Below are 26,396 nucleotides of genomic sequence, written 5' to 3' on the forward strand. Positions count from 1 at the left end.
AAAGAGAAAAGTCCCTATACTTGACACACGCCTCCCCTTCCTCTCCTCCCGGAAGCTTATTGCAGTTCCCATAACGTTCAGTAACCAGAGGACTCCTACTTCCCCTGGTATCTACATGTATTCTAGATGGATCCCGCTGGTGAAGTTATTTTTACCAATTACAACGCGCTGTTTTGTTTCTTATATGATGGATGGTGTAAAATTATTTCAATCCGTGCAAGGAGGCTACTAAATACAGTTTCCGCTAGGAAATATTATAATTCATAAAAGAGAACCACCCTTAAACGTGATTCCTGAACTAGCTTGTCATTAAAAATGTATTTAATCCACCTATTATCCTAACTCATAGAGCGATTTTAAAATCGTGATTGGTTTTATGAAGTGTAGATTGCTCCTCAGATGGTAGAAATAGCCTCTAGCCTTATCGCAGAGTTCTTTATGGAGGGAATAATTGTGGTTACCTATAGCTATGCCAGTAACAAGCGATCCTGTATCATGTCCGTTATACATTACCTCCTTCGAAAAAAGTTTGTGGTACGTTGAAAATATGTCGAATGTGCGTTGTTACCGATATAAGGACCAACATAACTGATACCGACATCTACCAGTGGAAACTGTTGCATATCGTAAGCTTGATGAATGGAGCGAGGAGCGGGCCTCAATCCGGTAAAATTTTCACAGCCCTGGCAATACACTGTACACTGAGTAAGTACAATCTATACAAAATTTGTCGGTTATGTCATAGAAATTTAAAACAAGTAGCGGATGGTTAGATGTAGGTATTTTGGCTTTGGAACATTCTGTAGCCCCCAGTCCTAACAAATAGAAAAAACAAAACGAGATGTTTGTTGAAGGCTTTTATAAAACTCTGTCTCTCTCAGAAAGAGAAATGATCAAACTTTGTTAATGTCTGTTCTTGAATTTTATCACACTTGAAAATAATAAAGATAAAAATAAACAGACAAACAAAAGCAAAGGAAGAGATATGTTCAAGATGGTTTTTTTCTGTCATTTTCAGTTGTGTTGAGAAGGAAAATGAACTCGAAACAGTTAACAATAATGACACAATTATGTGGCTGTAAAATTGAAATGGTTGTTTTAATTCATGTTTGCTGTGTCTTTATCTGAAGTTCAGTGCAACACATCAGTTTAACTGTTGAGACGCATAATGAGTTGAAAAAGATTAACCAAAATGACCTAATTATGCAGTTTTAAATTTGAAATGGACGATATAATTCATGATTGTTATATTTTGACGTGATATGCAACACCTTTCAAAAGTAATACGTAGGATCTCAGAAACACAGTGGATTCTTTACGAACTTTGTAAAAGTTATATTGTGACAGATGTCAGCCGAGAAATACGTATCTGACCTCTTTCGTGGTGAAACAAAGTTCGTCCTTTTGAAATAAGTCAGACGCTTCTCCTGTGGAATGAAATAATCTTGTGAAAAAGGAAAAGAGAATTTCATTCGACCTCCCCTCATCATCTTGTTCCATAGAAACCAGGACGCGAGTTTCTAAGAGGAATTTTTACAATGAAGGCCATCAGTGACCGATCATCTCATGACAGGTTTATCTTTACGTTATCTTTTTAATTCGGCCTCTGCCTCCTTGAGTTTTCATTTTATTAATCACGTAAAATGTTTTCCTGCAAAACGATACCTGTATCCTGCAGAAATGAATGAATTCCACCCAAATACTGATTGAAGAAAAGAAAATATAAGTTGTACAGTGCTAATGTTTTGCATCGATCCCATAACAGCAGTATGACATCATTAGTCGATTGTAAGTGTTCCATTTCTTAATTAATTCGCATTGTAGAGTGGATAGTTTCCAAATAGACAATCTTAATATCCATATTTATAACAGATTATTTCATCTGAGCAGTTCTCCATCGTATAATTGATCCATAAATACGATTCTAAGCCGAAATAGCTCATTTTCATTCACAAACTACAGTTTATTCATTACCATTCAATTCAATTCTTCAGAGATGTTGCATAATAATTGAGAAACAACTAACACAACAATGCTGCCATTTGTAAAGCATACCTGTATATTTGTCTGCGGAAAATATCTAATTTTGCTCCTATCGAGACGCACACATTTTTTAACTCACGACTACTGAATTGTCTAATTCATAGCGGAGCTTGTGGAGCGTGCAACGAAAATATATTCTTAAAACAAAAAGAAAACAAAACAAAACAAAACAAGAAAAATGATAAGCTGTTCTGCTTATCATTCTTCAAATAATACTTTTTCCAGCATGGAACCGCTCAAACAATTTTAGGTGAAAACGTTTTCTGTGTTTGTTGGCAGTACTTGACTCTATGAACGAGAGAGATTGCCTCTTTCGCATTCTTTCTATTTTTTTTTCAAGCAAATACCTTGAATATACGTTTGGATGGCGAATTAGATCCTTAAACAGCTCTGAACAAACGATCTCCAACGCTCTCCAAAGGTACAGGTGTTTTCTACATTTTCAGCTATGGTGTTTAAGACTGATTATGGCAGCGAAAAGTCCTATTGTCCTATTTACCTATTGCGTCTCATAGCATTACTACTGTAAGGACGTTCCCTATATTTCATATGCAGTATGTACTCATGATCAATCAGGTTTTAAATCTACTTTCCTAAGAAAATGAAAATGAACTAATCGCGAGTATTGTATGGTAAGTCTACTATCTTGATTACTGAATGAAGGACAGTTGAACAAGACTATGATAGGAGTTACTTGATCAATAAATAAGTCTAACTTGCGTGAGGCGACACGCCGGTAAGCTGTAAAGCAAAAGGCGGTCGACCGTTAGGTGGTGTTGATACGCCTGTGCGACTCCTGCCATTCGCTGTCGCATAAATTTTACCTCTTATTAGGATATCTTAGAACGACTGTCCTCTGCTATGTGATAATAAGGGCAAGTTTTAAAATATCATTTCCCCATCTGCAATTTTGGCAAAGTCGGATAAGATTGTTTCTTTGCGCGCACTATTTTCTTTGTCTTTTTTAAATATACTTTCTCTCCCGCAGAAATAACTTCAGAGATACGTTTCTCAAAACCTACATCTAGGTATCCTGTATTAATGACGACCCCTCTCCCGCAAAAAAATAGAAAAAAATACCAAAATTCCATTCATCGGGGTATGTAGTCAATGAACTAACTAAACCCGCAATAAAGTGCTCCGACAGAATATCATTTGTAAGAAGGGTGCTCTTAAATCTTAGTTTTGGAAACACTTTACGATTTCGACACTACTTTGAGAAATAAAGGTAAATGTAAGTCTTGAGCGTGCAGTTAGGTGAATCACTGCGTAAACTACGTCACTATCAACAGAATATACCGCAGCATTACTATCTCTTAGGTACCCTGGTAAATAGTTTATGCGCTCCGAATAGCCGGGTAACATTTTTTTTCGCGAAGAACACTCGTTTTTACAATTTCTCCGTCAGCTCCCAAGGGAAGGAAATAAAAGTTATTGGCAGAGGCTAAAGATCACGTAGCAAATAAAATGCGCTACGATGCATCAGTACCAGTCTAACTAGAAATCTAATAAAGTTTGTCATTGATTCAAATGTTATTCTTGATATAATAATCGATGCATTTGCTCATTTTCTCTTCTGCAGTCATCCTTCCTTTGATGATGGAGTTGCAAGGAACAGGTGATGCAGTGTAATTCAAATTTTATGTATCTTAAAATGAATAGGAAAAGATATTATGAGGCTGATTTATCAATAAATTTTGATTATTTACAATAATCAGTCATAGATGTTCCATTGGTACATCCGTCCGATTGTGGATCTAAACGTGAGTTGAAGAAACTAAACAATAACTGAACAAGAACGAACAAAGAATAACAACGCTTTCACCCTGATCTCCCCTATTTTGACCCTTAAAACTTAAGGTGATTCCTCAGTATTGCATTGCGCATCCCGTATTGCGCATAAAAATCACGCAATCGGGTGAAAACGCGCGCGTATTTTGAGAACGCGATATTGTTTTTAAATCAATGACCAGGTAAAAAGGCACAATGGTCCTCAGCTCTTGGACGAGCACGCTGACCTGTATTTCTTACTACATAATTTTGGTGTACAAATTATCCCTTTTAAATTGGAGAAGTTTAAAAAAAATCGTCGACGGTAAAAAATATACAACTAAAAGTGTGCAAAAGTCCTGTTGATGTACCGTGAGCCGATGAAATGACGCGTGTGGTTAGAGCCAGCACAGGTATAGATGGGGTGTACAGGCACAAGCACGATGATCTTCCTTTTTTATTGTATTTTTCCGAAACACACGCTGGTAGGGAACATGTAGGGAAAGTTGAAAACAATTTGTTCGATAGCCTTTATTTTCTGAGGAATCACCTTAAACCTAATTCTAATTTTTGCTTTAGTGAAGTAACGAGTTTCGGTGCTCATTGTTAGCTAGGCATGAATATTATTAATATAGACAGTATTTTTCGTCTCCATTTTCATCATTATCTTTATTGCTATCATCGTTATGCTCTAAAAATATGTATTTTTTCTTTTATTCATTTATATATTTATGCTTCTCATAGAAATTCTATGTACCCATTTCAAAAACTCTTCGTACATCTTTACTAAATTGGGAAGACGATATTGGGAGAACCGTGACGTCTGCCGCAGTCATGGAGGATACCTTGTTTCCATCGAAACCGATGAAGAATGGAAATTTATCAATAGTGAGATTCAAAAGCGTAATAGTTGGAATACTACCGCATGGCATATTGGTTTAAATCGGTATCGGTATCGGAAATGGACTTGGTGGAGTGGAGAACCACTGAATATTTCGAAATGGCGAGATTCTGAGCCAGATGGTGACAGCGACTGCGCGGAAATATCCAGGAATGAAGGCCTCTTTAATGGTATCTCTTACCGTGATGAAAATGCCTTCATCTGTGAATTTCCTGAGGGTAAGCAAACATTCCACCCATAAAGTACATTAAGTGCTAAACCATTTCCGCTTAGCCCTGGTCCCGTTAAAAATTATTTCGATGATTAATTTTGAGAGGTAAACATATTGCTCTCACAATATCGAAAGCCTCTCCTAACTTGAATGTGTAAGCGGTAAATAAACTGTTTAGTGCGCATTAGCGGTTTCAAATTAGGAGAACTCACACTTGTATTTAATTATGCGTTTTTTTTTTTCAGCCCGTTCTGATCAAATAAGGGAAGGGAGGTGGCTCAGGCTGCTAGTCAACCTTGTTATAAGTGTCATACAATAAGTACAATAATCGCATGAGCTTACAGATAGTTTAAGTGCAATAATTCAAAATAGAATATCCGAAATAGAAGACGTCGCTGTGAAGAAATATGTGTCAAGTACCACTCCTGGTAGGAGCTGCTTTCCGACCAAAAAAGAGTTTTCCGTTATTTGTTGCCCATGAAAAATTTTGGGACACATGTTGTATAAAAAGTTTCATCGTTCTAGAATCATACTTTATTTTGCTGCGCCGCAAGCCACAGCAAGTTTTCGACGGGCAAAGCGCCTGAAAGAAACTCGATCGAAAGGATACATTTCTCAACATTTGTCGAGCGAGCGTTCACTGCAGTCGGTGAGTGTTTGTATGTTGTGTTCAAAATAACACATCGAAGTATTCCTCTTTGTGCTTGAACGAGTGAACGATAATGAGATACAATAGTTTCGGAAAAAGCGTGTCGGAAAGAGTACATGATAGCCCCGAAAAGTATTGTGGGTAGTCTTGAGATCTTGGCTCCTTGACCTCAGGATTTCGAGGAAGTCTGAGAAAATGTCACCTTAAGCACAACAATTACAGATTTGATGAACTTATTTTGTTTATATAAATGAATTTACTATTCTAACCTGCATAAAAAACGAAAAAAAAATTTACCCCGATAAAAGACGAAAACTCATGTAAGCTTAAGGAGAGCGAATTCTATTGCAACACCATGTTATTTTTGTTTTGTTCCTCTCTTATTAACATGCATGTTGGTATTTCTCCCCTGATTTCTAATATTTTTTTACATATCTTTTTATCTATTTCACTTGTTTGAACTAATTGATCACCGGATACTCTAATTGTCTTTTGAGACCGATGCGTGCGTATGCACTCTCGCTATATTTTTTTTTTCTGACAACCATTCTGGTATCAACTGTATACGGTTAACTGTGTAACTTCGGTTGTAAATTTTCGAGAAATTACACTCACAGTTAACATTTTCTTTAAAAGCTCGACAAGATGGAGGGCGGAGAGAGGGATTAGCTCCGCGATGAATCTATCGATATTCCAAAACCCAACTACCAAAATTACATGAACTCACAGACGTGTGAAGTTAAATATCTTCTAAAAAAACAGATCAGAGAGGGTGGACGCCGTAAAGAAGAAAGATGTTCTGTATTGATTTACACTGATCAAACATACCCCTCCGATATTGAAAAATTCGAATAAATATGGAAAATAGAAAATAGGCCACGTTTTCTAGCCTATTTCTTAATATCTTTAACGGTAATTGTGATTATATTACGTTATCACCATTATCATAATTATCATTTTTTTATCATCATCATGATAATTATCTCCGTTTTCATTTTCATCATTCTGTAGAGTGCCCCATTATATCTTTTAAAAACTTTTGGTACACGTTTACGGTGGATTGGGATCGGGATCGGGATCGGTATTTGCAGGACTCGAACAAATACGTGGCACATTGGTTTATGCAAGGATTGCTGGAGTGGGAATAGGAATTGGACATGGTAGTTTAGTGGAGCACCACTGAATATTTGGAAATGGTGAGATCTTGAGCCAAATTGTAACGACGACAAAGCGGAAATATCCAAGAATAAAAGCCTCTTTAACGGTATCTCTTCATATGATGAAAATGTCTTTATCTGTAAATTACCTAAGGGTAAGGAAACATTCCACCCATAAAGTATATTAAGTGCTAGACCATTTCTGCTTAGCCCTGGTCCCGTTAAAAGTTCAGTTTAATGATTAATTTTCAAAGAGGTAAATATATTGCTCTCACTATATCGAAAGCTTCTCCTAACTTGTGCGTGTAAGCAGTAAATAAAGTGTCCAGTGCGCATTAGCGGTTTCCAATTGGGATAACTCTCACTTACATTTAATTATGCGTTCTTTTAGGCGCGTTCTAACCGGGGAAGGGAGGTGGTTCATGCTGCTAGTCAACTTTGTTATAAGCGATGTACAATAAGTAAAATAACAGCACGAGCTTATGTATAGTCAAAGTGCAATCATTTAAAATAGAATATCCTAGATAGAGGACGCCGTAATGACGATATATGTATCAAATACCACTCCTGCTAAGAGCTGCTTTCCCACCGAAAAAGAGCTTCCCGTTATTTTTTTGACATGTTATAGCGATCATCCTTTATTTTGCTGTGCAGCAAGCCACAGCAAATTTTTGGCGGGCAAAGCGCCCAAAAGAAAAACGATCGAAAGGATACATTTCTCAACATTTGTCGAGCACACGTTTATCGAAGTATTCTTGTGTTTTTGCTTGTGCTTGTAAGAGCGAGCGATAATTATATAATTATACAATTGTATCAGAAAAAAGCGTGTGGGAAAGTGATATACCAGAAAGGTATTGTGGGTGGCTTTTAGATCCTGGTTCCCTGACCTCAGGATTTTAGGCAAATGTGAGAAAATGTCACCTTTAAGACAGAACATTACAGGTTTGCAGAACTTATCTTGTTCAAAAAAATTATTTTTTATTCCTGACTACATGAAAAACAAACAAACAATAAAAAAAAAAAACAACAACAACAACACTGACCCTAATGAAAGACGAAAATGATGTAAACTTAACGAGAGCGATTCAATAGCAACACCATGTTACTTGTGTTTTATTCCACTCGTATTCATATGCATGTGGGTATTTCTCCTTTGATATTGATCAAACACACTGCAGATGTTGAAAAATGCGGATAGAAATAGAAAATAGAGATACGTTACGTTTCTTAGCTTATTGCTATTTTTTCTCCTTTATAGTGATTGTGATCATTATCATAATTATCACTTTTTTATCCTCGACATGATATTACTTTTGTTCTTATTTTCATTATTTTATAGAGTGCCCCATTCGATCTTTTAAAAACTCTTGGTACATGTTTTCGAGGTGGTACTGGTCTTGGGCCTCGAGCAGAGCCACCTGCCAAATATTAGGAGGAGACCTAGTTTCCATCGAAACCGTAGAAGAGTGGAATTTCATCAGTAACGAGGTGCAAAGGCGAACTATTCTTTTCGGTGAAGATAGATGGAATATTGGTTTAATAGGAAAGGCTGAAAGTTGGACGTGGGTGAGTGGAAGACCGCTGACGATTTCCAAATGGGGAGAAGGGGAGCCAAGTGGTGACAGCAATATGGCTCACATATCCAAGCAGTCTAGTAATGGCACATGGGGTATATTTGATGATAACATTGGCCGTTCGCGTTATATTTGCGAGATTCCCAAAGGTAAAAAAAACTTTCTATATTAACAAATGTTATATATCAGTTATTTTTATTACCAGAAGCACTTAGGGGTAACAAAAACATTATCATGCTAGCCTTTGTCAAACTTACCACAGAGATTATAAACCTTCTGAAAGTCATGATCAAGTTTATATTTGCATAAGTATATTAGATCTCAGACAACTCAATGGATGTTTTCATGTTTTACATGTCCAAGGTTTACTCTTGTGAGCAAAGGAAAGATAACAGATGGTTCAGTTGCGGTTTGAGTACCTACAATCACTCTTTCGAGTAACAGCAGCTAGGAAAACTTTTATTTATCGCTCATTTTCATTTTGCTTATTGCTTTGTTTCGACTAAATAAAGTAAAGTGGAGCGTCTATGAAGCCGACACCCTCGGGAGCTTCCCCAGCGTCCATTTGAAAGCGAGGAGACCGCTTACATCACCAGAAATCGGGGATATTTCGAGCCCGTTACGAAATGTCAGAGGTATATCGTATTACAGACAATTCAATATGGCGAAGGTGGAGGTTAAGAGAAAACGTAACTTTCTATTTTCGTAAGACTCCACCAGAGAAAGGCCTGGTACCTTACTATCCCAGAAAGCCAAACGAGACGACAAAACAAGGAAAATGGTAATTTGTATCTTTCGTGTTCTTCTTTTCCAAAAATTGGGGTGTTTAAAAATGGCGTATTTGGCTCTTGAGCTCTGTGAAAATACGAAGAGTCTCCCGGCTCGAGGAAAGTTTGTGGGCCAACATATTCGACCGTTTACGAGCGGTTTAGTTGAGCAAACTTCTGCAGAATGCATGTCGAACCACGCACTTGCGAATCTTCACAAGGTTGTTCCCACGACAAAAGAATTGTAACACCAAGTCGAAGCAGATTTGAAGAGTTTGTATAGGAAAATGGTATCAGGATTAGGAGTTTACTCGTATACTTTGGAGAAAGGTACGCCTGTATTTGAGTATTTCTTTTTCGTAGCGATGGACATTTTAACTGATGCAGGCTACATTTGCAACTACGCAGCGAAAGAATATCCATTGTTAAACAGCTAATTTGAAAAAACTATCTTTTCCCATACATTTTCTTTCACTGTTTCGGTGCCATTTTGCTTGTAACACGAGAATCGCCTCCGCCATATTGTCCCAAATTTCTGGAAATAACAGAGTTTTGCGCAATATATATAAATGATTAAGATGTCGCTAAAAATCGGACAAATTCAGAAATCACCTGCAACAGTAAAAAGTCGAGTTGGCTCATATTCTAATATTAGGTAGGCATATAGGTAAAACAAACGAAGACACATGTAGTTTGTTGAAAGATTTTTCTTTTTTTTTCCGAGAAAATTGATAAAATTCCATTCACGCATAGTTAGCGTCATTTAAAGGTCGAATTTAGCCCAACTTTTGGAGGCCTTGTCTGTATTTGCAGAAGCAGCGAAGAACTTATTTATTACCCAGACTTTTAGAATAGTTTCTCCCTATGTTTTCACAAAAAGTAGGATCACTATTCAAATTGGAAATAAAATACGGATTTTCCGATCTATTTACTATTTTAGTGCCGAGTGAAAAGTAGGGTAGCTTGAAAAAACGATTTTTCTATATGCTAGGTCAAATAAATGCTTGATATTTGAAATATGAGAAGAAATTATAAACTCACCGTTTATAGGGTTGTTTTTCGGGGATTTTTGCGCTGCTATGCATACAAAGGTTTTAATTCACAGAAATTTCACTCTTCGGTGAAGTTGGTGACATAGAAAGAAAAGACCAACTGTGTTTATCATCTGCAATATGTGAGCTTCAGTGATAATAATAAATGCTCGAATGCTATAAATAGCATTTTCATAGTACTTGCAATATGATAGAAGTTGTTTTAGTTTTCTCCGATAGCATTCATTTTGTAAAAATAAATAGATTTGTCACGCAATTGTTAGATTTTATTCTCTATTTATTCATTTAACAGTTTGCCAAAGGCAGGTAAATTTACAATAGGACAAGGTTGTCCCTTACTAGGTGGATTACCTTGTTCTATCTCCTAAAAGCAGACAAATTGAAACCCAACCCATTCATAAGCCTCAAGACTGAAAAACACAAAAAACCAAAAAACGAGAAACAAAAACAAATCAAAACAAACAAAAGAAAAACAGTTGGTTAATACGCACAATAATTAAGAGCATTGAAACGACGACATTTTACACAAACTAATTTAAAGGAACGGATGACTTTGCCAAGTCTTAGATGAAAGAAAGACTTTAGTTTTTTACGAAAGACGGTAGTTCCTTTTCTGTTATCTGGTAAGGCGTTCCATATGTTACAGATTCTTACAAAAAAGGAATGTCTATAAAGTAAGGATTTAGCTTTCTTACTTTTGAGAAAAAGACCAGAGGCGCCACGGCGGCAGCGCCCACTACAAAACTCAAAGCGGTCGTTTCCTTTCAGATTAATTAAACATAATTTGCAGTTAAAGAAAAAGAGAATGTCTAGAGATCCTAGCCAATAGTTCAGGGGAAGTTCGGTTCCAATAAGTGTTACTCGCAAGAGAGGCCGGGATCTTTGCATATGAAACGTGTGGCTCTGCTCTGGACGTTTGCAATCTCGACCATTAACGTGGGAGAGTGGGAGCCCACAGTTGAGACGCGTAGTAGAGATGTGATCTTACCAGTGAAAGAGATAGGGTTTTAACAAGGTCTCTTTTGAGCTCCCTTATACGGTTACGTTTAATAAAACGCATAATGTGATTGGCTTTTGCAATAACTGAATTTATATTCTTATTTTCCAAGTGGTTTGTAGTTTCTTCTTTTAACCGCCTCCCGGTTAGCTCAATGAATAGAGCGCTGGACTGATTTGCTGGAGGTCGAGGGATCGATCCCCGGCCGGACCAGCTTTCAAGGTCTTAAAATAATTGAGAAGAATATGCTGCCTTTCTATAACATCAAGAAATGGGTTAGATATTCTAATCTTCTCGGATAGGGACGAATAAATGGTGGTCCCGTCTCCTGCAGGGTTAGGAGTAGGAGACTTTAATTTCCCACGCACGAGATTACTGTGTGATGGATGTCCTTCCCTGGGGTGGGATGGGTGGATTGTTGTCTTGCGTTTCATACATGAGCCTCTGGCTCGGGCTGTATGGGTAACCATGCCCCACGTAAAGACATTAAACTTTGATTACTATTACTATTACTCCAAAAGAAAAGTTGCCGGGAATTTTTTGACATAAGATCCAAATATTGTGAATGAGAAGTTTTGTGTTCAGATAAAAATTCATAATTTGTTTTAGACTTTTTACTACCTATAGACATTAGCAATAAAACGTCACAATTCATTAATCAATTTCATCTGATAAAACTTAGTGCGCAACAAGTAGATGACTTGATGTTATTGGCTGTAAGACTCAAGTGACGTAAGTCGGTCGTGATTGGTCTGTTTCGATCTGTCGGTAAAGTTAGGTCGTTCTTTTTCGGTCGTTTGTGATGTTTATGTCGTGAATGAGTTGTTTGTATGGAGCGGGTAGTTGTTGACATTTGTTTAGGGGAGTCTGTTCTAAGTTAGTAAACCAGCTTTCCAGAGTCAGTCGTTGAAAATAGTCAGTGCTGTAGCGTTATTTAAGCAATAGCGTTATTTAAGCAATAGCGTTATTTAAGCGTTATTTAAGCAATTTATAGCTTTATTTAGGCAATTTATAGCTTTATTTAAGCAATTTATTACGAATCAACTTAACGGCCTGCTCCCAGTTGGCTTGTTAGCTCAATTGGTAGAGCGCTGCACTAGTATCGCAGAGGTCAGTGGTTCGAATCCCGTACAGGCCTGATTTTTTTCAGGTCTGATTTTCGCTATTGCTTGAATAGCGCTATCTACTGCGAGGATCGTGCATCATATGTAAAATTGTTTTTGTTTTAGAAATCATGGCAACTCAAAAAGCGTAAAGAACAATGCAAATGCAAATATACTGACCCGAACTTGGATATGATATTCTCGAATTTTTAAAGTGCTTCATTTTACCGTTTGTTTAGTTTCATTCATGAGGTTTATTATGAACAGAGAAGCCCGCCGCTGCAGCCACGATCAAAACCGGCTTAGGGCCTGATTACATGAGCCGGGCTGGCTCGATTAGCCGGGCTGGTGTCAGTTTGCCGGGATCTCGGCACGTTTGTCAAACGCAACAAAAATCAACCTCGCGATTACATGACAACCGGGCCGGCCCAGTAAGCCGAGATCCTGGTATCGCGGTGCCGGGATCCCTGCTAACCAGGTTGAAATTGTCCCATATATTCGTGTTTAGGCGGGTCAGCCCGGCTCATTAAGCCAGTAAGAGTTTAGCGGGTAACACAATGCTCATGCGCATCTGCTACCCCAAAGTAACGCACTTTAGAAAGAGACCGCATACTTCCTTTCCCCCCCAACTCCATGAACAAATTCGACTGTCAAGCACTTGAAGCTCGTTCGGCCTCTATGCAAATTTTTTTATAGATTCAAGCGAAACAAATTTGCATACAGTCTGTCAAACAGATAATTGATGAACAGGACCGATGGTAGAAAACTCTAAACATAAGCCTTGAATAGTCGGCTCGATCAGTCTTTTAATGAATTTTGTCGCAAAGAACACCAACACGTCGTATCAAGCACACAAGGAATACAAATCGGAAAGTTTAGACGTTTTCAGGAGCAGCTGTTTTGATGGAGCCGCGACATGAAGTGACGGTGCAGATGTCAAACTTACAGAGACCGCAGAATGGAGAAAACGGCAAAACAGACTGAAACTCTGGACTCATATGAACAGCTAAGAATATAATATTTGAGTTAAGGTTATTATATTTACTTTGCTACATGCATCGGAGTCGTGTTAATTTTTATCATATCAATGTCTTGATGATCACATGTACACAGCAGGAGGACGTGATTTTTTTGTCTTTCTTCACGAATTTAAAAAAAATTGTAAAAAATTCCAAATTCATTTCCGCAAAGTAAACTTTACATATTATGAAAGATCATCAACTCTAATGTTATCATTCGTAATCTTACGAAATTCTGAGCGGAGGCACATGCTAAAAATTATCGTTGTTTATCGCCTACCGTTTTACGCAACAATGGAGAGCCATAACCTTTTCACTTTTCTTGAATACTGGAAGTAATCTAATCTCTAATCTCTTCACGAATTTAAAAAAAATTGTAAAAAATTCCAAATTCATTTCCGCAAAGTAAACTTTACATATTATGAAAGATCATCAACTCTAATGTTATCATTCGTAATCTTACGAAATTCTGAGCGGAGGCACATGCTAAAAATTATCGTTGTTTATCGCCTACCGTTTTACGCAACAATGGAGAGCCATAACCTTTTCACTTTTCTTGAATACTGGAAGTAATCTAATCTCTATGAAATCACGGTGTCTAGACAATGACAACTTGTACAACAACTTGGAACTGTGATAGCTTTTTCTAGCGCAGTTTTTTTGATACGCGAGTCGAGTGACTCATGACCTATTTTATACCTGTTCGGTGTCGCCAAATCGATCCCGGGACTAAAAACAACACGTTTTCGTAGTTTCGGAAGCAAATAATTTTTTTGAGGAAATAACTGCACAGCAATTGTATACTTTCTAAAGCCTACTTGTATGCAAAAGAACAGCGAATTTTAGTTTCTTGCCTTTGCCGTCCAATGTTTGATTTTTGCACAGATTTGCTCTTAATAGAGTTTTGTAAAAATTGCGCAATTTATGTAAACGATTGACATTCAACGGTTACTCTGAACTGTGATAAAGTTCCACATCGCTAACAAAGCTATCCAGAGTTCAATTTCATTAACTTTTATCAACAACTCTAATTTGTCGGTAATAATGCAAAAACAAGACAGCAAAACAGTCACTATACGCGGGGACGTAATCACATACACTACAATGTCAATTCATTCCGGTGTCCACTTAATATAGATTATTTTACAATGGAAACTAGCAAAATATAATTTATTTAAGAGCTAAGAGCCGCATCCGCTTAATAGAGCTGTCTGCTAAATAGGGGCTCGTTAAAGAAGGAAAAGTAAGACATTTATTTCACGACCATGCTTAGTGTCCGCCTATAAGAGGGTGCCCATTTAATTGGGGGTCCGCTTAATTCAGTAGTGGTCAATACCAAGTGTAAGAAAATAACGCACGATGATCTCATACTGATTGGAATTAAACTGATGTTGTTAATAAAACATCCGTTCCTTTCGTTACAGGCGCAAAGCAGCGGTTGACAAAAATGAATAAGTGCTTTACTGAATAGTAGTAACTCTTAGAAGAGACCAATATACATTCTCTTTGTTTTTTTTTTTTTTTTTAATAGTTTACTTCCCCTTCATTTCATTTGTAATTTTTTTGAAGCAGATTCAGCTTCCGGACAAAATTCCTCACAGGACTACCACCAGGTCTACATTGAACCACCTTGCAACCCACCATCTAATGCTGAAGGTAACGTAGAACATGTGCCAATTGCAAGTACGATAAAGAATCCGTTACCAGACAAGCAAATCTACAAAATGTAAACTGCTAAGTGCCTAGATCCAACAAACTTACTCTAAGAACGGTGCTAAGTACAAAATTTGTAAATTAAGCAAGGAGAGAGGAAGGGAGGAAAAGCCGTAAAACAGAGTTCATTTTAAGCCTCGTTTTAATATAAGTATTTCGAGTCTTATATAGAAATAGTTGGGGTGTCTCTGAGATAGGCTGTCACAGTGAGAAAAAGATCAGGATGACTAGAAGCGGCTATAATTTTGTATATTGAAAGTTTGGTAACAAAATATCGGTCAAATTTACCAAGACTGCTAGCAACAACAAAAAATATCTTTTTTCTAAACTAAAGACAATTTTTTGCAAAACAGAACAAGACCTCGTTGCAGTAATTTCTGGTGGCGCCGAGGTAACCAGAGGACTTCAGGAAAACATAACATTGAATGCTTCACTGTCATATGACCCGGAAGATCCGCGTAGTAACCGATCAAGAATGAACTTTATCTGGCATTATGGCAAAATCACAGCAGACCACTCCAGAAAACAAGTGGAAGGGAAAGCGAACAAAGGTTTCCCAACGACAGTAAACGAGTCAGCTATATATTATAATGGAACAGCATCTGGCGAAACACTGTCCCTAAACAAGGAAACTTTGTCTCCGAATCAGACCTACATAGTTAAACTGGAAGTGACCAAGGACACTCGCATTTCCACCGTTTATCAAGTAATCCATTTGTTAGAAGGAGACCCCCCAAAAATATATCAAAGGTTAGGGATTTCCTTTGTCTTTTGAAGTTTTTGGGTTATTCATATTGTTTTTGCATTCGTTTATGTTGCCGTTGTTTATACCTCTATTTATTCTTGACCTTGCTTTTGCTCTTTATTTTCGCTGCTGATGCCTCTGTTGTCCTTTTCTTCCTATTTTCTTACTGGTTTTGTTAGTATTCGTTGTTTCTGCTGTCTTCGTTTTTTGTTGCTTTCTTGCTGCTGTTAATGATATTGTTGTTGCTGACATTGCCGTTATTGTTTGTTGAAGTCACTTCATTAGCAGGTACTCATATCAGAGCTACATCGCAGTCACTGTTGCTGCTGTTATTCATAATTTTAACATATACTCTCGTCAGACAACAGGAGTTCAAAACTTTTCTTCGCTGAGTGATGGTCTAATCTTTTTTGTCGCATTCTAGATGTTTCTTTAACTGCCAACCTAAAACGAGTCCCTTGGTTAAACTTGGAGTCCAATCTTTATGCATGGGATTACAGGGCTCTAAAATATCTTCTTTTGAATGGATACTCTACCAGCAAAAAAACACCATCACCTGGCAAAGGAAACATAATCTACGAAACATCACAAGTACACCACTGAATTCAAGCTATATTGTTATCAAAGGAGGTTCCCTTACTGGCGGAAGCAAGTATCGCCTGGTACTACTCATTACAACTACGGACGCTAGAGGGGGAATGAGTGCTTACGACATTATCACGGCATTACCCCCCACAAAGGGGAACTGCTCGATCACTCCGGCAAACGGTACCTCACTGAAAACTTATTTTAATCTTAGCTGTAGCAACTGGAAAAGTAACAGCACCCCTCTGTCCTACGAGTTTCAATACAGGCTACAGAACGGTCTTTACAGTGTGTTATATCGTGGCGCTAACAACACCATAAGTGCTAAGATACCGCCTGGGAACAAGGAAGAATGCTTTGTTGTCAAGTTCACCGTTACAGTAACTGACAAATTTGGAATTTCTGCTTCCCCAGTCCCTTTGACAGTCCAGGTAGGTCGATAGTTATTAATTTAATTTCTAGCATGAGATAAAGTGGGAACACATTGATTTCTTTTGGTCTCTATTACTTTAGATTAAGCTCTCTTTAAAAGGGACAAGGTTCTAAAGAAACTATAATGCTGCGCGTGGGTAGGGGAGTGTAAAAAGAGCTTTTCCAAAAACTTTTTACTGTGGCCAAATTACATTTCGTTGAGTTTGAGAAAAAATTATTAATGATATTCACCATTGGGTCGGTCCTTATTGGGAAAAACTGTGCCCTCTGTCTTGGCTTTCCAAGACCTTGGGTAGATTTTTTTACAATACGGACCTCCCAGCTTGTGAAAAACAAGTATTTATGCTGTCAAACTCTCTTTAGGCGTGTAACCAAGTCGATACCTGCTTTTGACCTTTTACAGATCAAGCCATATCAGCAAGAAAACATGACAAATATCACAGACCTCCTCGTGGCAAGTTTATTCAAAGAATCCATCAACAGTGAAAACCTGAGAGAAGCGGCGCTACGTGCGAACTCTATCATACAATCAGTTTTGCAAGAACCCTCAATTGATTTGCAGGAGAGATACAAGGTATTTTTAAAAGCCTAATGCATACTTAAATAGTGAAGCCAATCTAGTTCATCGTGATCTTAAAATCCAATAAACAAAGAGTTTCCCTGGAGAGAAACAGAAATAAAATTGTATCGAAAATCATATATCAAACCATCAACTTTCGAATAACAAACAAATATATTACACTAAGTGTATTGGCATACTTTTTTAGTAAATGAGAGCCTTATATGTTCAATATCTGGAATTTGTGATGCTCAGGAATCATGGCTTACAGGTTTTATGTCTTTACATTTTTCTTGCGCCGGAACAAAGAGGGCTTCTTATGAATAGAATGTAAACGCTGTACAGCCTTGAGTTGAATTTCAAAAGAGTACTTTCAGCATCTTAAAATGAAGTTTAAAATATATTCCATTGGCGTAAATAACCGGTACACATCCCTCAGTTTCAGCTTGGACGTATGTTCCAACTAGCGATGTCTTAGGATCAATCACACACTTGCGATTATATCATTTTGATAGTTGTCAGTATCAATATCATCAGGAGACCTGATACTTTGAGTATAAACATACCTTTAAAAGGATTTCAGTTCTTTGGAATGAGCCTCATGTGTGGGATATAGTCTACTTTCTTGATTCTTTCCCGCCTAAAATAACCTTCAGTTGTACGTGTTTATTACTTTCAAGGTAATGGAGTACATCCTAGTAGAAGTTTCTTCCTTGGAAGTGAAAAATGTCTTGGACCTGCTTCAAAGCTCATCAGTTATCGGTTCTGCTCTTCAACTTTTGGATAAAGTGAACCACGTGTCACTGGTAAGTTACATAATATTGCTTTGGATGGGACACAACTGAAAGAATGACACATATATGTATATTTTATATTAATGTTTGAGTAACTTTGGTCGCTATATATGTCGATTTTTTTTTTTTTTTTTATAGCCAGACGGGCTCAAAACCCAACAGCAACAACAACGATAAAGATTAAAAAAATTTAAAAAAAAGGAAGCATAAAACACCAAGTCATACTTAGTGATTTATTGAACTTACATTAACTAACTCACGCCAGAATATCTCTACAAAGGTTAATGAAAACAAAACTGAAAGTAACCAATTTCAGCCGCTCAATCTAATTTGCACTCCATAGAATATCTCCCTGATTGCGGTCCGTTCAATGACGTCCCTTTTATGGTCTCTCGCCCGGAAAAAAGACGTAGCAGATATACACCTGACAACTAAGTCAGCAGAAAACTTGGCTTTATGTTTAAATAGCGTGTTGAAGGCAGCAGCCGTGATTGCTTCAGAGGATTCAAAATCAAGTTTTCAAGAACAGGTATTGTAGCGTACATTTAGGTGGTGTCGACAAGTCTACGAATTAAATGAACACTCTTTACTAACGTATCCGTGTGTGCCAGCAAATTCTTATTTTTTCTCTTTCCACCCCACGGTCATTACTTTTTAATTCATTGGTGAGTGGTCCACAGAAGATTGCTGTTAACTTCACCGTCACTCCTTTCTTTTTTCAGATTTCGGACCTTTTTGTTTCGAACTTTTGACGATTCATAATTTTTTTTTATATTCTATGTCTATTTGTGTCATTTCTACAGGGTAAGATGTTAGTGAAGATTTCGATGAAGGTCCTCGATAACGTTACAGACTCATTGCTGGCCTTGACTGTCCCTGATGAAAAAGCGATAACAATCACAGCAGGGCAATTGTCCATGAAACTTGGAAGATATAGCCGCCAAAGACTTTCAGGACTGGAAATAAAAGCAGGAAAAGGGCGGTTTAGGTTACCGTCTGAAAGCCTGTTGATAGTCTCCGGAGTGAAAAAAACAAGTTTTGTAGATGCTAAGGTAGGTATTTATGCCCTAAAGGTGAACTTAATGTATTCGTGGCGAGATCAGGAAAGTATTTGTCCGCTAATACCGACGCCAGTCAAGTCAAAGTAGTAAAGTAGCACACTAGGTACCCTGAGGACTGCCTATATCCAGAGACAACTCTAATTATTATTTTGCTTTTGACTTGTTCAACTCTAACACTTAATATAGCAAAAAGAATCGAATCGAATCAAGCTTGATTTTCTTAATATCGCCTTAAATAGATTTTAAACTTGAGTTAAAAACAGCATCAAGTCTCTCAGAAGCCTTAGTCGTCGCTTTTCGCTCTGGCCCGATATTTCTCGCTTTAAAATATTTCAAAAAAAGTGACCAGGCGAATAAAATTGTATATTTCTTTCATTGTTTTCTAAATATATATTTATTAATGTAAGTATAAAGTGCTGTTTCGGCCTTCTGGGCCTCATCAGTGCATAAGCTTACGTTTAATAGTACGACGAAATCCCTTGTAAAAACAAACAAACAGACAAACAAACAAACAAACGAAGCTGAAATATTGTTACTCTTTTAGATGCTGTCATTCTCTTTCAACCCTTACACTTGGGACGGCACAAAGGAGCGAGTTGGCTCTCATGTTGTAACCCTGCTGTTGAAAAACAACTATAGCGAGCCTATTAAAGTATCTAATCTCACAGAAGACATTGTCGTCATAGTTACGCCTTCGAAACTTCGAAAAAAATTTCTAGAGAAGTCATGGTATTTCACGAAATATGACGATATACGTTTCCACGAGATAAGCGTGAAATATGAAAACACCTTGCTAATCCTGGAAATAAAACCTCAAGACCCAACCCTACATCTGTTTGTCTATATGCGTTTTGGTCAGCGGCCAACATCTCAAGACCACGACCTCAATGCCACAATCTTTCAAGGCCAAATGTGCGTTTGGATGCTACGTGCGCGTGACAAAAGACAAGGACAAACAGTCTGCTCCCTAAATGCACCGATACAAGTTCTGGCTGAGCATCCAGGGAAATACTTTCTTAGCGTAAAAAATGCCAACGCCACAATGAAGTTATCTCACAAAAGACATAAAAGATCTTGTTTAGGAGAAAAGCGAGGGAAGCGCTCCTACGTCGAAGTTAAAGATCTACCATCCACCCCACCCCAGGATGAAAATGTCCCTATGATTCCAGTTTATGATTCTACAACAGATGAGAACTACACTCTGAAGGTGGCCTTAGGTAGTTGTGTTTACTGGTCAGAAACATTTGACAAGTGGATATCATCTGGCTGTCGGGTAAGTGAAAAGTTAAAAATGAACTTTAGGACAATAATTATTGTTATAATTTTGCATTGCTTTCAACACATTTCAGAAAAGTCGTTCCTTTCTTAGTAATTTTTGAAAAATTATTACGGTATTGTAATAATCTTCATTCACTAGACTTATCATTGTATTCAGGCCAAACGTTGTTTTGATAACATTTTCCGTTGGTTCTGCTATCGTAAAAGATCGAAAAAATTTGATAACCAACATAAGCTAAGCAGCGCCTTAAAAGAGAAAGGTACAGAGTGATAAGCAGCTGCAGCCAAAATCATTATGATAAACTTCATCACTTACATCTTCCTTTTAATTTATAATTCCAGGTTTTGGCAGCATCAGACCGATTCATAAATTGTAGCTGCAATCATTTGACATCATTTGGAGGAAGTCTTTTAGTTGAACCGAATCCTATTGACTTTGACAAGGTTCTAGTCGAGTTGCAGCAGTTACCGGAGACTGGAAATATTGCAGTAATTGTGGCTATGGCGGTGGTTCTGTTGTGTTATGTGTCTGCAATTGTTATCGTAAGGAAATTCGACAAGGAAGACGCGAAAAATGTTAGTAAAGAACCAGATTTTTCTTTTGACCATTATTTTCACGGGGTTTGCTCTCCACTACACTGTATAACTGTTTACAACCAAGATCTCATTATAAATTCATACCTCCAACTGCTAAGCATTATTTTGTGAATAAGTCATGAACATTTGCTAATAGATGAAGATAAAAATTCTTCTACTTGATAACTTTGAATATCCTCATTCCTTATTTACTGGATAATGTTTGGATATAAAAGGTAGAAATCACATATGGATCACCATTGGGAGTTAAAGGGTTAAGAAAAACAAGGCTATTAATTTTTTTTTTTTTTTTTTTTACATTATTTGCTTGAAAGGCTTTTTGAGATGAATTTGTTGATTGTGAATTAATAGTCAATTAGATTAAACCGTCTCCAGGGTTTACCATGTATTTTTGGAATGAAACAAAAAATCTACTTGAAAATATGAATTAGCTAGTCAAGTAAATAAATTATGCTTTTTCATTTTTTGTTTTGTTTTGTTTTTTTTTTTTTAGGAGGAATCCCCGATCCACCTTCCATCTTCTCCAAACAGTACATGTGAATACGAAATTGTGATTACCACTGGTGTGCGGAAAAATTCGGGCACGACTGCTCATGTTGCTTTGGAGATTTACGGTTCTGACGGAAAGAGTGGCATTCTTCATCTCAGCCAAGAAGAGCCTGGTGCAGTTAATATGTTATTTTCTCGAGGTAACTCCGATGTTTTTGTACTTTATGTTAATAAATCACTTGGTTCGATTCAAGGACTACAGATTGGTCATGATCATTTTGGAAATAGTCCTTCGTGGTTTCTTGAGGAAATTCTGATTCGGGACGTACAAACTAACCAGTCGTGGAAATTTATGGCGAATCTGTGGTTTGCTCTTGAGCGGGGAGATGGGCGCATCGAGCGAACAATCTACAAGACCTCAAATCATCTGGATTTCGGCAGTGAAGTTGCAAGACGTTGGCGAAGAGGCCTCGCGGAGTGGCATATTTGGATTTCAGTTGCAGCGAAGCTACGAAGAAGCCGCTTTACAAGAGTACAGCGGCTTTCTTGCTGCCTGTCAGTGCTTTTGACATCCATGTTTGCTAACGCGATGTTCTATAAGTTAGAAGGAAATTACGAACTGCCTATCCAAGTTGGACCGCTTAAAATGTCGTGGAGACAAGTTGTGACAGGCATTGAAAGCGCACTTGTTGTGGCACCCATAAACATTATCATAGCTTTATTTTTTCAGAAAGGAGCTGAAAAGTGTGTAACAAACAACGGCTACTGTCATAAAGGCACCCTTATCACTGGTATCGCTTGGTTTTTGTTGCTCTGTTCTTGTACTGTTTCGGCTGCGTTTTCAATCTTCTACAGTCTAATTTGGGAAAAGAGTGTCAGCGAGCAGTGGCTATCTTCGATGCTTATCTCATTCGCCCAGGACGTAACAATCAAGGAACCAGTAAAGGTGTTCTTCACAGCTCTAACTATTGCAGCCATTTTAAGGATAAAGGCAAAGAGATCAAAAGTACATGCCTCTGAAAGCCCTCAGCAAGCTAAGACTGAGTACTCTAAACAAAAGTTTTGGGCACTGCAATTATCAGATGTGGAAAAGATGAGGAGACAACAAGCTAAGAAACAGAACCTGACACGTTACTTCACAGAATTGGTTGCATACCTGGTCTTCGTTTTCTTGCTAATGGTAGTGTGCTATGGAAATAGAAATGATCATCGGTACATGATGACAAAATCAATCAGAGATGGACTACCAAGCCTCAGCAGGGTGAGTAGACGTTATTTGATTTTGATTAATATATTGCTGAAATTTCCGTGTTTGATTGATCTTACAGCTTTTATTCCTATGTGGGGTCCAAATATGATTATACAAGGGGAAATATTACTTTGACGGCCTGCTGAAGAACCGGAAAATAAAACTGTTTATAGACAACTCAGACATTGGCTAAGGCACTTTCTGCTATGGGGACTGACGTTTTGAGCAAGACTGAGACTCAAGACTAAGGAGAGATTCCAAGCAGAGTGGTATAATGCCTTAAAGAGATTGACATCCTATCAACCTTTGAACTCCCAAGATCCTTTTGTTAATTCTCCCCTCCTGCTACAAGAAGTTACAAGAATCAGTTACAAGAATCAGTTACAAGAATTTGGTGTTAGATCAAGTCTTCAAACTCTACATGATAACTTTGAGCATTCTCATTACCTGTTTACTGAATCATTTATGGATATCTTGGGGAGAAGTTCTATGTTAATCACTTCTGGGAGTTACAGGGTTAAAGGAGGAGATTTAGAAAGTGGCTGCTAACTCATTCAGACATCATTGAAATAAATAAACAAAAATTAATTTTTGAGGGAACTGGGTGTAATGGGAAATAGAAATAATTTTGGGAATTACAAATAATAGTCTAAAAACGGGCTTAAAAATACTTACTCGTTTGCGTAGATCGAACTTCTCATCTATTCATACAGCTAAACGTATAAACCAAACGAAATATATCTAATCCGACGATCTTGTATTAATACAGGTGAAAAACAACACTATGTACTGGAACTGGTTACAAAGAGTTTACATCCCAGGAGTGTTTTCCGGAAGATGGTACAACGGTCAAGAGGAGAAGAAAACGATGTATATTGGTAATAAACACTCTCTTCTTGTCGGCATGGCTCGAATAAGGCAACTCAGAGTGAAATCGAGTAAGCGTTTCCTTGTTTGTTTGTTTAATTATTTATTTATTAATTGTCTTGGATTTTAGTGCCAAGGCTATTTACACATACACGCTTAACTTTACACTTTATAGTCACACACGTATAATCGGCTCTGATAGTGAAATAATAGTGTCAAATCTCTCGGCTTCTGACCTTTCTAACAGTTGGTTATTAGCGGAAAGCTGCCTTTCTTATTCAACGAAAAAGTTAGAATCGATCAACGGCATTCCTCTATCCCTTAGGTAAATTCTAAGGGTTCTAAGATTATCTTTTATTTTTCATAACAGAGATGTCCATGCCTTTTTAAAGTGCGATTGAAATGATACAAATCGCTGAGTACAATGAATACCAAACAAGCTTCTTTGGTGACAATCGTTTATTTTTCAAAATGTAGCTCAGTGTAAAGTCCCGAACTATATCGAAGAATGTTTCGAGGGATACTCGATAAAGAACGAAGACACGGCCGCGTACAATAAACCAGGCTGGAGGCCTGTTGACAATGCTACGAGGAATGACGAGTTGCTACGTCTTTGCCCGAGGCCATGGAGATATCAACATGTTGAAGACACCGACACTATACTTAGGTGGGGAAAGTTCTCCTATTATCATGGAGGAGGATTTGTAGCAGACCTCGGATATCAGAATCATACAGGATTCAGCATAGTAACAGATTTACAAAAAAACGGTTGGCTTGACAGAAAAACTCGAGTGGTCATCGCAGAGTTTTCCACGTTTAATCCATCAGTAAATGTTTTAGGTGTTGCCACATACTTCTACGAGGTTCAAACATCTGGGCTGAAAACAGCTTCCATGCAAACTCACAGTCTGTCAATTGATTCTACTGACACTTCCTCTCATCAGTTTTATTCGATTTGCACGTTTCTCTTCATTGTATCTGTATTTTTGTACTTTGGGAGAGAAAGCTTGAGGCTTTATAATCATCGTTCTCGATATTTTAGGTCCATATGGAATTGGATCGAAATATTCCAAATTGTTTTTTCTCTGTTTGCCGTGCTGACTTATATGATACGACAGAGTAAAGTTATTTCAACCATGGGCAAAGTGCATAAAAACATTTACGCAAATCCAAGTTTTCAAGTAGCTATCACTTGCCAAGAAGTAGAAAACGCCGTCCTTGGTATCCTGATTTTCATCGTCACTACCAAGCTCTTGCGAATCATTCGCTTCAACAACCACGTTGCTCTATTCTCCAAAACATTGAAGATATCTGCACGATCTTTGAGCTCGTTTAGTTTTGTTTTTTTAGTTTTCTTTGTTGCATTTTTGCACTTCGGTGTCTTGATGTTTGGTTGTGTATCTGAGCGCTACTCTTCGGTGCTAAAAGGAGCTTATTTCCAACTTGAGCTAGCTCTTGGTCGAGTGAAAGCTAGACCGATCAATGAACTAGCAGAGGCCAATACCATATACTCCAAAGTATTCGCGTATTTAATTCTTTTTACTCTTACTATCCTGTGCATGAACTTTTTTATCGTTATAATGAACGATTCCCTTTCGGATGCTAAGAATAATGTGAACGGAGATGAGCTGTATGAACTTATTGATGAGCACCGTTGCTCGGCCTCAAAAGAAAGAAAAAAGTTTTTAGATGCAATCAGTAACACACTGAGTCAGTTGAGAACCTTCCAAAAGTCAGAAGACGCAAAAGACAAGCATTCAGGAAACGTTGGCCTTGACTCCAAGAACATTTTGAATCTGAACTTTAATTTAAAAAGTCAGGCTACCGTAGCTTTGAATGAGAAAAAATCTAGAGGAACAATAAGTAAACAGCAATGCAGCACGAGGAAACAATCGTTTTTTGACAAGATAAGCAACATGTTAAAATCTCTCAAAGGTGAAAGCAATGAAGAATGCAGCGAACGTCCAGAAGAAAAGAAAGTGAGATTTCAAGAGGATGTCGTAGAGTCTTCTCTCCGTAAATTAGGCCAGAGAAAGCATGACCTGTTACAACGACTGGAGAGAATTGTTTCAGAGTTCTCAGAAGAAGACGAAGATTTTTATTTGTTATTAAAAACAGCAAAGGCTCGAGACTTCAAGGTTTAGAGACAATAATAAGAAAATGTGAAAAAGAGTAAAGAACTACATCAAAAACTAACATGAAAAACGGATATTTGAGTACAAGACATCTTGTAGAGACGCAATGAGTTCCTCAGCGTGTCGCAGGATTGTAGCGAAAAATGAAAAGAAAAAAAAAAACACGGAACTTTTTTTTAGAGTTTTCTGAACTGATCCAAGAGGAAGAACTTGTATACGACTTTTCATTTGAGCCAAGTGATTGTATATTAACATGGCCCGTATTTAAGATTTGAAGGCCCGTATTCAAGATTTGAAGGATAATATATGTGTCATAGAGTCTCGTGATACTTGCTGTAAATATTTTCAATCACTTTTATTCTTAGTAACTAGGGACCTCTCTTTATCGTATTTAACATTTTTATTCGTTTTATTTATTGTATTGTTATGATGAAATTGATTAGGTGTGTTCATTGAATTAGACTTACTTATTTATTTCTTTAGCGCTTTTGTTCGGAGAAACTAGCACCACCCATGCTTCGCTGAAATTCGAACGGAAATAAAGTTATGTATGCAAAATTGACATCATGTTGCTGGTCTCTAACGTGTTGACCCGCTCTCCCCTTATGCTTGTCCAAGTTTCTACGACACAGACACCCAAAGGATGCTT

General features: G+C 37.6%; 1 protein-coding gene and 1 long non-coding RNA gene across 4 annotated transcripts in view; one reads left to right on the forward strand and one right to left on the reverse strand.

Annotated features, from left to right (window-relative positions):
- LOC148736978 (uncharacterized) overlaps positions 1–26,396 on the reverse strand; it is a 323,637-nt gene that overhangs the window by 51,659 nt on the left and 245,582 nt on the right. The window lies entirely within an intron of this gene.
- On the forward strand, positions 4,199–26,309 carry LOC111335132 (polycystin-1-like protein 2). The gene is made up of 15 exons (XM_088749221.1): positions 4,199–4,226; positions 4,558–4,932; positions 8,071–8,454; positions 14,816–14,899; positions 15,211–15,706; positions 16,126–16,717; positions 17,122–17,292; positions 17,958–18,083; positions 18,415–18,600; positions 18,875–19,123; positions 19,677–20,405; positions 20,753–20,986; positions 21,501–22,757; positions 23,515–23,683; positions 24,090–26,309. Exons 1-15 carry the CDS (start codon positions 4,199–4,201, stop codon positions 25,754–25,756), a joined length of 6,747 nt encoding a protein of 2,248 aa, XP_088605347.1. The 3' UTR covers positions 25,757–26,309.

The sequence above is a fragment of the Stylophora pistillata genome, chromosome 2 (assembly GCF_964205215.1).
Source record: "Stylophora pistillata chromosome 2, jaStyPist1.2, whole genome shotgun sequence".
NCBI classification, from domain to species: Eukaryota; Metazoa; Cnidaria; class Anthozoa; order Scleractinia; family Pocilloporidae; genus Stylophora; species Stylophora pistillata.